The sequence below is a fragment of the Phaseolus vulgaris genome, chromosome 11 (genome assembly GCF_000499845.2).
Source record: "Phaseolus vulgaris cultivar G19833 chromosome 11, P. vulgaris v2.0, whole genome shotgun sequence".
NCBI classification, from domain to species: Eukaryota; Viridiplantae; Streptophyta; class Magnoliopsida; order Fabales; family Fabaceae; genus Phaseolus; species Phaseolus vulgaris.
In genome coordinates, this window is record NC_023749.2 from 29,044,121 (window position 1) to 29,057,962 (window position 13,842).

Consider the following 13,842-nt stretch of genomic DNA (forward strand, 5'->3'; position numbering starts at 1 on the left):
CTAACCTCATATTCGCTCAAAGGCGAAAGAGGATTTCACCGGTGAACCATACTTGTTCGTTCTTGGTGTTTTCACTCGAGGGGGAGGTGTTCTCTGCGAACCTACCCTTCCCGCTCTCGAGACCTCTAACCCAAGCGAACGGTTCGTAACTGACCTCATCTTCGCTCAAAGGCGAATGAGGGTTTCACTGGTGAACCATACTTGTTCATTCTTGGTGTTCTCACTCGAGGGGGAGGTGTTCTCTGCGAACCTACCCTTCCCGTTCTCGAGACCTCTAAGCCAAAAGAACGATTCACAACTGACCTCATCTTCGCTCAAAGGCGAAGGAGGATTTCACTGGTGAACCATTTCGTTTATCCTTGGCGCTCTCACTCGAAGGGGAGGTGTTCTCTGCGAACCTGTCGTCCCGCTCTCGAGACCTTTAACGCAAGTAAACGGGTTCATAACTACATTGTACAAAACATTCGAGAACATACTTCAATCGAATTTTATTGGGTGACCTCGTTAAAAAACCCTCGGAAGGGAAAAAAGAGCGTCCCCTCATAACTATGTACAATGCTACAGTTTAACTGAAATAAAACTTGAGATTGGTCACATTCCATGTACGAGAAATCGCACCTCCCTCCAGCGTCTCAAGTCTATATGCCCCATTCCCAAGGGCCTCTGTCACTCTGAAAGGACCAGTCCACTTGGGGGACAGCTTGTTCTCTAGATGATATGGGTTGGCCTTCCACATCATCAGGTCGGCGACCTGGAACTGACGAGGCTTCAGCTTTGAGTTGTGCTTGTACTACACCCGTCTCTTCAAAGCTTCAACTTTAATTCTTGCTTCCTCCCTGACTTCATCGAGTAGGCCCAAGTTCACCTTTCTCTCTTCGTTGGACTCTTCATCCATGAAGTTCTAGAAGCGTGGCGAGCTCTCCTAGGAATCATCGCGTCCGACCCATACACCAAGCTGAAGGGCGTCTCTCTGGTGGTGGACTAGGCAGTGGTGTGGTAAGCCCACAGAATTCTAGGAACCTCCTTTGTCCAAGTTCCTTTGGCCTTCTCGAGCCTTCTCTTCAGACCTCTGAGCAGGACTCTGTTGGCAGACTCGACCTGCCCATTCGTCTGGGGGTGCTCGACTGATGCGAACACCTGCTTTATGCCAACTTTTGTGCATAGCTTGCCCAACTGTTGGCTTGCAAACTGTGTGCCATTATCAGACACCAAGCGCTTCGGTACCCCGAAGCGGCACACTATGTTCTTCCACACGAAGTGCTGGATCTTGTGGGTCGTGATCTGCACCACTGGCTCAGCCTCTGTCCACTTCGTGAAGTACTCTATGGCGACCACGAGGTACTTCAGCTGCCTTATCGCCAAAGGAAAGGGTCCCAGGATATTGATTCCCCAGGTGTGAAATGGCCAGGGGTTGTAAATCGACCTGAGCTCCTCTGATGGCGCCTTGTGCCAGTCAGCATGTTGCTGACACTGCTTGCACTGTTGTGCATACCTTGTGTAGTCTTCCCTTACAGTTGGCCAATAGTATCCCGCACGAATGGCCTTCGATGCTAGAGATCGTCCACCGACATGACTCCCACATATCCCTTCGTGAAGCTCTGCCATTATACGTGCGCATTGGTCGCCGCTTACACATACCAAGATTGGGTGGGTGAACTCATGTCTAAACAACTCTCTGTCAATGAGAGTGTACTAGGCAGAATATTTCTTTATTTTCTTGGCCTCTGTGGGTTCCAATGGGAGTATCCCATCAGCCAGGTAGCGCTTGTAGGGCATCATCCAGGTTTCTCCTCCTTCGACCAGGCACACCTGCATTGATTCCTCCCCCAGGACTGGATATGTGCTTACCTTGGGAATTTTCAGTGTCTCTTGGGTCAGTGACCGATGACTCCTCGCCCTTCTTCTCGTGGTGCTGACCTGGTGGACCCCTACCAAGTTATCTGAGGTGAAAGTACGAGGTGTCTTCAGGGTTTCCTGTATGACCCTCCTCTGCCTGCCCCCCTTTCCTAAACTGGCGAGCTTAGCTAGCAAGTAAGTTCGGGCATTCTGCTATCTAGGAACATGCACTAGCTCGAACACCGCAAATGACCCCTTCAGAATCTGGACGTACCCTAGGTATGCGGCCATCTGAGGGTCCTTGGCTTGGTATTCTCCCGTTACCGGATCTGTGACAAGTAGGGAGTCACTCTTTGCCAACAATCTCTGCACACCCATCTCCTTGGCTAATAGCATGCCAGCAATGAGGGCTTCGTACTCCACTTGGTTGTTATTGGCCTTGAAGACGAACCGTAGGGCCTGCTCGATCAATAGCCCGTTCGGTCCCTCCAAGATGACACCTGCTCCGTTGCCTTGTTGGTTAGAGGTCCCGTCTACAGAGAGCACCCACCGGAAGTTGGCTTCCTCTTGGTGTGCATCTGCCGAGGAGAGCTCCACCACGAAATCTGCGTAAACTTGGCCTTTGATAGGACCTCGGGGCTTGTATTGGATATCGAACTCTAAAAGCTCCACTACCCATCATACCATCCTTCCCGCCACGTCCGTTTCTGTAGGAGCTTGAGGATAGGCAGGTTTGTCATCACCACCACGGTAAAACTTTGGAAGTAGTGGCGAAGTCTTCTTGCTGAGAACACTACTGCCAGGGCTGCCTTCTTTAGGACCTGGTATCTTACCTTAGGCCCTTGCAATACTTTGCTCACAAAGTATATAGGCTTTTGCACTTGGTCCTGCTCCTGCACAAGGACTGAACTGATCGCCTGTTCTGTCACAACGAAGTACAGGCGGAGTGGAGTACCCAGTTGTGGCTTGCACAACACTATGGGACTGGTTAGGTACTCCTTTAGCTTGAGGAACGCCTCCTCGCACTCCCGAGTCCAGATCAACTTGTTGTTCCTTCTCAGACATTGGAAGTAAGGGTAACCCTTGTCTCCTCCAGCTGATACAAATCTAAACAGAGCGGCCATCCGCCCTATCAACTGTTGCACCTCCTTCATTGAGATTAGGCTTCTCATCGCGAGGATTGCAGCGCACTTCTCAGGGTTCGCCTCTATCCCACGCTCGGTGAGTAGGAAACCCAAGAACTTACCCGCTTCCACCCCAAACATGCACTTCTCGGGGTTCAACTTCAGTCTATACTTAGCTATTGTTGTAAATAGCTCTTCCAGATCAACCACATGCTAGTCCTTCACCTGTGAGGTCACCACCATGTCATCCAAATAGGCTTGCACATTTCGCCCTATCATGGGCGCGAGCACTCTGTCCATCAGCCTCTGGTAGGTGGCACCTGCATTTTTCAGCCCAAAGGGGATCACCGTGTAACAGTATCAAGACAGCTCTGTCCTGATCGTTGTCTTGAATTCGTCCTTGGGATGCATCTTAATCTAGTTGTACCCAGAAAAAGCATCAAGGAAGTTGAGCATCCTGCAGCCCGAGGCACTGTTCACCAAGGCGTCGATTCTTGGTAGAGGGTACGAGTCCTTCGGGCAAGCTTTGTTGTGGTCCGTGAAGTCGACACACATCCTCCACTTCCCGTTGGCCTTCTTCACCAAGACCACGTTTGCCAACCACTCAGGGTACTGGATCTCCCTTATGTGGCCAGCGCTCAGCAGCTTCTTCGTCTCTTCCTTTATGAACTGTCGCCTCTCCTCGTTGAACTTCCTTCTTCTCTGGCAGACAGGCCTGACCTAGGGGTCCATGGTGAGGCGATGGCACAGGAAGTCTGGGTCTATACTTAGCATATCTGAGGCGGACCATGCGAAGGCATCTAGATGTCGTGCTATGACCTCGACAATCTGGTCATGTGCTGCTTGGTCTAGTGATTTGCCAAGTTTGAACGTCTTGCCTCCAATCTCCCTCTCCAAGACGTCTCCTGCTGGTTCGGGTCCCCTCTCCCGAGCGATCTCTGCACGAGCGACCCCTTCTTCACTTGGTGCCCTAGTGGTGACCATGAACACCCCTCTCTTGGTCTTGAGGCTATTCTCGTAATATCTCTTAGCCTCCTTCTGATCTGACTTGATGGTGATCACCTTTCCTCCCAAGTCAGGTAGCTTCATCTTCATGTGCCTCGTCGAGGCCACCGCCCTCAGCCTGTTCAGCATGGGTCTACCCAACAGTATGTTATAGGCTGAGGGGGCATTGACGACGAGGTACCTGATGTTCTCTATGCGGGACAAGACTCCATCTGTGAAGGTGGTCCTTAGCTCCAGGTGCCCACGCACCTCCACTTGGTCTCCCACAAAGCCGTACAAACAGCTAGTATAAGGCCTCAATTGATCAGGGGACAACTGCAGCTTGTTGAAGGTCGTCCAGAACATCACGTCTGCCAAGCTTCCCTGGTCCACCAGTACACAGTGTACCTTTCTCCTTGCGGTCACTACCGAGATCACCACTAGGTCATTGTCGTGGGGGACGACATCTCGGAGGTCGGCCTTGGTGAAGACAAGGTCGACGTCAAGGGCCTGATCTACCTCCTACGGCACTACTGACATCACTGCTCGTGCATACTTCTTCTGCTGAGAAGAGGTGCACCCTCCTCCTGAGAAACTCCCCGAAATAGTGTGAATTTCGCCATGCATGGGTATCTCGTGCCCCCTGATCTTCTCCTGACGCTATCGAGTTTTGCGCTCCCTGTGACTCCACCAAGTAGTCCTTGAGGAAACCATTCTTCACCAGCTCATCTAACTGGTGTCCTAACGCCAAGCAGTTGCGTATGGGGTTTCCAAACACTTGGTGAAACTCGTACCAAGCATTCTTGTTAGGCCCCAACTTCTTGTCAGTCTTTGCGGGTATCTTCAATCTCTCCGCTATGTTGGGGACGGCGATTAGGTCCTTCAATTCTACTACGAAGTTGTGCCTTGGTGGCACATTCTCCCTCGCACGCCACCTAGTCTGGGGCTTCCTGGGTTCGTAGGGTTGCTGCTTCGCAGGGACCCTCTTCTCCATCGTGGCCTCATGCACCCTCAAGGGTTGAGGTCGACCTGATGCTCGCGGGCGCGTAGGAACAACGCATGTGCGCTTCTCGTTGACCTCTCCCTCCGCGACAATGTGAGCCACCGCTCGACGCCTTATCTCGTCGAAAGTCTTGGGGCAGTCCCTAATGAGCGATTCACTGAAGGGTCCCAACACGATTCCCTTCCTGAACGCGTGTACCATCATGGTCTCGTCCTTGGTGTTCAGATTCACCACCTGTGCCCCAAAACGATTGAGGAACTCCTTCAGGGACTCTCCCTAATACTCTCTTACGTCGAAAAGATCGTAAGAAATGGGTGGAGGAGCCCGATTTGCGATGTACTGCTCTCTGAACAACTTAGAAAGTTGCACGAACGATGTCACGTGGCCATCAGGAAGGCTGATGAACCAATCCATCGTTGTGCCCACCAGTGTGCTCATGAACAGCTTGCAACGCACAGCGTCAGAGCCCCCAACCAACATTATTTGCGTATGGAAGGTCGTGAGATGAGCCTCTGGGTCCTCTACACCTGTGAAGGTGGCTTTAGGACCCACAAACATAGCTGGTATCACGGCGTCCATGATCGCTTGCGAGAATTGCATTGGGAAATCCCTGGGTGGTGTCGCAGGTTCTTGATCTTCCACCTCGCGTTCCCCTGCCTGATTCCGCAAATCCCTGCACAATTCTTCATTGGTTCTTTGCAATTCTTCATTCCTTGCTAGCGACGCAACCAGATCAATCTGGATACGTTCTTGATCCGCTCTTGATGCAGCTACTGTTTCTTGGAGAGCCAGCATCGTTTCCATGATTTGTTGCAGGGTGAGGCTCTCGCCTCCATTTGGTGCAACGGATCCTTACCTCGTGTTTCTCATCTTTGATGGATCTTTCTTCCGTTCTTATGAATAGGACAATGTTTTAGATCGAGCCCCACGGTGGGGGCCAAATGTTCCTGCCGGTTGACTCGATTACCTTCACACGTCTACGACGATCACACGCCCAATTATCTCTGCCTTCATTCGTGCCTTTCTCCGATCAAACACCTGAATATGCAAAGACAAAGGGCGGCCTAGAGGTCGTTTGCACTCCGACACTCAAGTCAGTACTGGGCTAGGAAACATCGAAACTTCGCTGTGAAAAGCTTTGTGTAATTTGTGTGTGTATTCGCGTAAGTGTTGCGTGCCTTATTAGGTTTGTTACTGCCCTTTATATACTCTAGGGTTTCCTTTGTTTCTGCTAACTGCAATTAGGGTTACTGAGGGTGTACCTTAGCGTCGCTATCACCCCTCTTAAGGCAATCTAGCGCGTAAGGCTCCCTTACTAGAGTGCAACCTCTGACGGATGACCACCTGGGTATCAACTTGTGCACATAATCTCTAGGTCCATCCGTCCTGGGAATGCCCTAGCTATTCACGTGCCATGCATGCAACTTACCCCTGGAACATAACCCTCACGGGCCTTAGCTCTCCTAGTGGCTCTTTACTTGTGCTACGCCTGAACGCGTCATCCACACGACACGCATGGACCCCTCGTGATCTAGGCTTCTCCCTAACTGGTAACTGGTGTGTTGTCTGGGATCCACCTCTTGTGGCCCAGCTCCGTTGTTTGACTCGCCGATGTCCGAGGACATGTCTGCACATCCTGATGACTGATGCCTAAACACTCCTCGACCCTCTGGGCGTACCGTTTGCGAGGCACTCTGAGCATACCGCTTGTGGGACCCAACTTACGCGACCGACGCCCGACCACTCTTCAACATCCTGGGTGTGCCGTCTGCAAGGCACTGGCCCATGCCGCACGTGGGACCCAGCTTACGTGGCCCCACGCCTACTAGCAATCATGGACGTCCGAAGACTGATCGGTACAGAATGTAATTTGAACAATTACAAGAAACTAAGAAAGGGTAGAAAACACCTGGATTACAAAAGACCAGAAACCCTATGATCAGTTCTTGAATCACAGCAAAGCTCAAAAGCAATCTTGCTAAACTTGGAAAAACTTCTTTTCACAAAGAGTTGGTAATCTCTCAAATCGATCTCAAATCAGAGTATAAAACTTCTCTCTTTTTCATCTTTCAAACATTTGAAGGAAGGCTATATTTATAACCTTTGAAAAGCTACCGTTAAAGGCATATTTGAACAACTCAATCAGTTAAAACAGGTTTTCAAAATACTGTTATGAAAACTCACATTTAATTGGTTGAAACCACGATTTAACCGGTTGAATGGTTTCAGCAGTTACACAACTGATTCAAAAAACAGTTTCAAAAACTCATTTGCCAATTAAGTGACAAACAACCGGTTGTCTCGAAACTTTAATCGGTTATTTTTCCCTTTACATGGAAAAACCCTTAGTTCTTTAAAACAGATTAAAACAAGCTTTGTGTAGGAATCAAGACTGATCTTACATAAATTCTAAACACTCTAAACTACATTCAAACCAAAAGCAGCAAGGTTTCAAGCTTCATCTTGAATTTGAAACATCAAAGCTCCTATCTTCAACAACACTAAGTCACTCAACCAGCAAGAGCTTAGAGAGGATCAAACCCTAACTCTCACTTATCATTTTGAGACTGTCTAGCCCAAACTCGGGCCCTAACTTCTCCAACTTCATGCTAGCATCAATTTGACAATATCTCATCCTCTTCACGTGTTCCATGAAACGACGACCAGACCGTAACTTCTCCTACTTTTGACCTAGGATTGGCCTGATCCTCATTTACATCTTCACAGTTTTCCTTATGTCCATTTAGAGTTGTGTTAATCGATTCTAAGAATTTCCATTAGTCATATGACACTTAGGTATTCTTATAGTGTACTACTAAAATTTAAATAAATTCAATAATCTTTCAAATGACTCTTTAAGATATTATTTGTCCCTAATCACAGTATGATAAATATCTTGTTAATTATTATGAAAATCTCAAATCTAATAAAATATTTTATATTTCTTGACAAGAATTTCTTAAATGCATAATTTATATGTTTAATTTAATAAATTAGGTATACTTGTCTTTATCAAATAAAATAAAGACTGTACCGACCAGGTCATCGGGTGTGATGACGTGGACAAGAGAAAGGTAGGTGGTCAAGAAGTCAACATAGTCGCCGTATGTAGAAGCGGCGTTCTGCAGTATACATAATCAGTTATCGCCGAGATGTGTCACCGCCAAGATGAGTCATCGCCCAAGAGAAGGACATCGCCTAAGCAAGACGTCGCCCAAAGCGAGACGTCGCCCAAGTAAGACATCGCCCGAAGAGTCAACCCGCGTGACAGAAGCATTTCGCAGAGAAGAGGGCCCACACGATGGAATAACCCTAAGTTGGGTGGCGGCGCTGTGGGACCCTCCGCACAGAATAAACGATCAAGTCAAAGGGGTCGTGACAATGCCCACGTGCTCATTAAAGATCTCCAAGGAAGGCTGCATGCATGACACGTGGTTAATTAGGGCACACACGAAGTATGATGGCGCGAGAGATACGGCGCTCAAGTTAGAACCCAAGCGGCCACAAGGTTAATCATTGCACTCCAGATAAGGGAAGTCCATGTGCCTGATACGCTCAGATCCTAGGGATAGCGGCGCAAGGACCTTCTCCAAGGAACCCTAGATAATAGCAGCAGCGTAAAGGTAAACCCTAGTTTTCACCTATATAAAGGGCACGAAGAACCCTAGTAAGGTACGTTTTCACAGCTACACGAGTTTTAACCTAGTTCTCATAAGTCACACAGAGCAAAAACCCTAGTTGTCTTCGCAGCACCCCGCAGGGAGCACAAGGCAATTAGGGCAGCACAGTTTTAGCCACACAGTTTCAGTCATTGAGATTATCATATAGTTTCCAGTCACTTTGGTGTTTCTCGCTATCTGACTTGATTATCGGAGTGCAAACGGCCGCGAGGGCGCCCCTTTGTTCACTTCTTTCAGGTACTCACAGACGGAGCAGGACGAAGGTGCCCTAGCTCGCGAGGACAAGCCACGTGCAAAGACGATCCCGGTCAACCGGCAGGAACAAAGACCATTGTAGATTAATTAATCTATCCAGATTAATCATATATATTCCTAATAATCCTATAATAAAAAATAATAGAATAAATTAAAAAAAATTATGAAAGACTTATTTATCATTTATTATAATTTCTATTATAAAATAAGTTTATAATTTTAATCTGGAACCTTATCAAATTAGTAAAATAAATAAAGAAAAACGGGATTTTATATTCCTAATAACAAATTGATATTTCATTCTTTTACAAAACAATCACTAGGACTTCTTTCAAAGCTTTAAACCATTTCTCGTTCTTTTATCAATGCTCCACCTTGTCCCACACATCTTGTCATAAATATACATTGCATTATTTATATTAATAAAATAAGTTGTAAAGAACTATTTTTTTTATTTTTCATAATACAATATAAGTCACTCCTTCAAATATGAGATATTTTTAGTTGGGTCTAGTTACTTTGTTTCAACAAAATAAAAAATGTTTATATATTAATGTGTTTAAAATTCTTAAAGAGACTAAATTTAAAGTAATTAAATTTTTTTGTTGATTTTGAAAACTAATTAAATGACTAATTAAAAACTTATTTCATGATAATAAAAATGTGATTTGAAGATTAATAATTCAAAAAGTTTCAAATAGTCTCTGAATAGATATATATTATATTTAATTGAATTTTTTTTATCTTAAATAATTCTTTTTGTGGTGGAGATATGACCATTAAAAATTATAAGTTTTTAAATCTAAAGCTACATATCTATAAAAAAATGTTAAATATAAATGAAATTGTGAATTATAAGTTTAATTAATGGCTACACTAAACTTCAGTAAAACTAATCCCTACTACATTTTTCAACTTCTGGTAGCAATTTGGCAATTTGACCTATGCTAAAGAATCTCCTTTCGCACAACGATATAAGCATACAATTTTATACACAATATGCATTATGTTTTGTAAAGGTTGACTAAGGATCCATTCTAGGTTTTAGTAGGTTTATATGAGTTAAATTTTTCTCCTGAAACATGCGATGGAGAGAATTTTTATATTGTAAGCTTCAAATATTTCAAAGTACTCCTATTTATTTATTCTTTAATTATCAATAAAAGAAAAATACAATCATATTGTACCAATCAGGACTGAGTGAACCACGTCATTCGCGCCTCATTAACTGACTGATCAACCGCTTCAAAGAATAAATTGACCATAAATGATAAATAAGGAAACATCTTATAAATCCGAACCAACACCGCACCAAATGTGAGTGACACTCCGAGAAATCAGCTACACTAATTTATTGAAGATATGCTCCAGATATACCTTCCTATAAATCCGGGTGACACCTCGAGAAATCAGCTAACATTGATTTATTCAAGATATATGTTAGATATGACCCATCAATCAAATAAGTCCATTACCAAATACTATAATTAAGCCTTCAACAAATGAGTAAGATACATTTTTATCAGTTTTACAATATACACTCTCAATATAGAGTACTTACTTGATCATCGAAAAACCTTCTGCAGATTTACTCCCGTCCGAGCATTAAGGAGCTAAGGAGAAGAAGTGTTGAAGACTAAAGGAGTGAAGGAACAAAAAAATTGGAATAAAAAGGAGTACTACCGAACGATCGACACCAACATCAATAGTTACAACCAATCTCATGTGGGAGGATAAATTGGTGGGCAATACGACTCTCAAAAACTTATTTCCGAGACTTTTCACCATTTGTTCTATCAAGGACTCTTCTATATGGCATGCAGGGGAGAGGTCAAAAATTTTAGGGCGGACTTGGAAGATCGAATGGAGAAGGAACTTCTTTGAATGGGAACGGAATCAGGAACAACAACTGATGCAACTTCTAGGGGAGCAGAGGGTAAGGGTGGATAAGGAGGACTCTTGGTTTTTGAAAGACAAAGAGACAATAGTGTTCACAGTTAAATCTACATACAAAATTTTTAAAGAAGATGCTTAGGGGGCTGAGAAAGATTTGTTTGTAAGTTTCTGGAGGTTAAAGGCACAACCATCTTCACATCTCACAACATGGAGGGTTCTGGAAGACAAAATAGCGTCTAAAGCAAATCTGGTAAGGAGGGGGGGATATGTATGACTACCAATATTTGTTGTATGTGCGGGGAGAAAGAGGAAACTACGTCTCATTTTTTTTTGTGCATGTAGAGTTGTCTGGCTTGTGTGGTAAAAAGTGCTATGAGTGGATAAGGATGATATCGACGGATCATAGGGAGCCAAATTTTTTTGTTTTAATTTTCAGGATGAGTGGTGTCAAGGAAAGTATTAATCAGATTTTGGGATGTGTGTGGATAACAGTTCTAGGAGATCTATATCATGAGTAAAAGTTGTCAGTATCAATGGTAAGGATTAATGTATTTTAGTTTTGTGAGGTAGAGGGAATGAGCTTAAGGTAGGTCTGTTGTATAATAGTTGAAGGATCCCTAAAATACCTCTTATTTATTCATTCGTTTTTTTTGCTGATAAAAAAAAAAGTCAATCTCATGTACTATTTAGGACCACTTTGTTTATACAAGTACACATAGAATTCTATTTGAGTTGGGAATAACCATTACATATGATACAAACTCTTGTGACATAATTTTTTATTCGAATACACAAATCTTCTTATCAATAAAACTTATGAAAAAAAATTCTATTTAGACATCTTTTATCGAATAAATATCTATTGAACAACTTTATTTTGATTAGAAAATAATATTTTAATAGTTTAATTTAAAAAAAAAAAATATATATATATATATATATAATTAATTGTTAAAGTATGAATATTCCGAAATTAAACACATTGGTAGTTCACAATAACTTTTATAAATTAATATACTAAACAACAATAAAAGAACATGTTGCTAGTTATCAAACTAATATTTCATTATTTGGGAGAAACTAAACCATTACACAGACAACACAACACAGGAAACAAAACAAGGAACTTAAAAGGAACAATACGTAGATGCATGCATATAATAAGATTTCTATATATGGATTCATAGAAGTACTCAAGCAATTGGATAAGCAGCATTCATAGCAATTCCACATAAACCTTCCTTGGCACGTATATCTCTCTTCATCTTTGCATACCCTTTCTCACCCCATTCTGTGCTCCATGAATTCTTCACTATCCAATACTTACTACCACCACGAGCTTTACCATAACCAATTACTGCAACAGCATGGTTTAGATCAGTTCCGCAGTTTCCTTTAAATATCCCACTTGAGTAGAATTGGAAAGCACGTGCTCCACCGTCAATATAAACTGACACTGGTTGCTGTGAAACGGCTTTCAGAAGTGCTTTTTCACTGTTAGCAGCAACTTTCTCGTACCCTTTAATCTCAGCCACACCATGGCCTTCCTTCTTAACTTTACAAGTCTTATTGTTATCCCTGTAGGGGTAGTATTCTTCACTTGCTAATCCTCCTTTCTTCGCAATAAATTCAAACGCATCTTCCATATAACCACCATTGCATCCTTCACTCTTTCCTTTAACACAATCCACCAGTTCTTGTTCTGATAGGGACACCAACTCACCTGTAGTCATTTGGTGGAGACCCTCGATTGTAGCCACAGTTGCAAATGCCCAGCAACTACCTGTTTTACAAACAAAACAAAGTTGATATCACCACAGAATTTAATGAAACAAAAGGAATTGCTTGAAAGGCTGGAGCATGAAAGCAGAATGACAAAGTTATATAAGCAGAAGGAAATATATATATTGTACGGTATATAAATATATACCACAGCTGCCTTGGTTCTTGATTGGAGTAACTGCACCTCTTTTCCTCCAGTCCATGCTAGCAGGAACCTTGGTTATATTGTCATACCTAAACGATGTTTCTGTTACTGTCCCTACCCTATGTTCATTCATCCGACCATTAATTAGTAATGTCTTAAATTCTTCATTATGTAGGTCAGCAAATTGGTTAATGCTAAGGTTGAAAGATTTGTCCCCAGCTGCATTGAATGATTCAATGAACTGCACATTGTTCTTGAATATTTGGAAACGGTTTTCTTTCTCAGAAGCATCTTTGTAAACCTTACCATACTGTGCCATCCACTTCTCATGTCTCTCTGCTGAGGTTGCCTCAGGCAACCTGCGAGACATTACGTGGCATGTCCACACAGTGAAAACAAGGAACGGAACTAAAACATGGTTGTTTTGGCTAAATGATCTCATTTTGTAATGAAAGCTATTGGGTTTAGCGTAGGGTTGTTGAAGTATTCTTTGTTATACAGACAAAGAAAATTGGTTTAGTTTGGAGCAAAGGCAATGGCGATTACAGGTAATTTATAGTGGTGAGGGGCTCTTCGACTGTTGCTTATCATAGTGCACGAAACAGTTGTTAGCACAAGTTGTGCTTTCACTTGGACTCAGATATCGCACTAAGGTGTAACATTGTTGAGTGATCAGTTTTTCAACACATATTGCTTTCAAAGAGAGATCCTTTTTCAGTCCAATTGAATTAGACTGAGACCACCACACGTGGTAATCATTCTAGAGACCGAATGTGTCTCAATAATATGATCGAAAAGGACAAAATATAATTCAATCAGTGTATATTAATAGGAAAATACATAGTTGGATACCTTTCTTTTCAAAATACATTCAATTCCCAACTATTTTATTATAATATAATAACGATAATAATATTTGAATTAATTAATGATATTTTGATAAATAGTTAGATAAATGGTTGTGAAACTGGCTATATAAGTAATATATATTATTTGTTAATATATCTCTACTCATTTAAATATAACAAAAATTAACTGACTTTTAAGTTTTAATTTAATTAAAAAGTTAGTTATTTTCTAATAATATTTAAAAACTATCATTTTGTTGAAGTATAATTAGTTTAACCTACTTATGCC

General features: G+C 43.0%; 2 protein-coding genes across 2 annotated transcripts; both read right to left on the reverse strand.

Annotated features, from left to right (window-relative positions):
• Nucleotides 1–2,049: 2,049 nt before the first annotated feature.
• Nucleotides 2,050–2,960, reverse strand: LOC137838755 (uncharacterized). The gene is made up of 2 exons (XM_068647982.1): nucleotides 2,670–2,960; nucleotides 2,050–2,475 (listed from the first exon to the last, which is right to left on the reverse strand). The coding sequence occupies exons 1-2, from the start codon at nucleotides 2,958–2,960 to the stop codon at nucleotides 2,050–2,052; spliced, it is 717 nt and encodes a 238-aa protein (XP_068504083.1).
• An 8,868-nt stretch (nucleotides 2,961–11,828) lies between these two features.
• LOC137822852 (senescence-specific cysteine protease SAG39-like) lies at nucleotides 11,829–13,233 on the reverse strand. Its single transcript, XM_068627863.1, has 2 exons — nucleotides 12,709–13,233; nucleotides 11,829–12,561 (listed from the first exon to the last, which is right to left on the reverse strand). Exons 1-2 carry the CDS (start codon nucleotides 13,145–13,147, stop codon nucleotides 11,972–11,974), a joined length of 1,029 nt encoding a protein of 342 aa, XP_068483964.1. The 5' UTR covers nucleotides 13,148–13,233; the 3' UTR covers nucleotides 11,829–11,971.
• Nucleotides 13,234–13,842: the final 609 nt, after the last annotated feature.

What these genes read in the sequence shown, in the direction of transcription:
- LOC137838755 (XM_068647982.1), bottom strand. Translation starts at nt 2,960, where the DNA reads ATGGCCGCTCTGTTTAGATTTGTATCAGCTGGAGGAGACAAGGGTTAC. An exon ending in AAGTATTGCAAGGGCCTAAG is followed by an intron (nt 2,476 to 2,669) that starts GTAAGATACCAG and finishes ATCCAATACAAG; the next exon opens with CCCCGAGGTCCTATCAAAGG.
- LOC137822852 (XM_068627863.1), bottom strand. Translation starts at nt 13,147, where the DNA reads ATGAGATCATTTAGCCAAAACAACCATGTTTTAGTTCCGTTCCTTGTT. An exon ending in CAAGAACCAAGGCAGCTGTG is followed by an intron (nt 12,562 to 12,708) that starts GTATATATTTAT and finishes TTTGTAAAACAG; the next exon opens with GTAGTTGCTGGGCATTTGCA.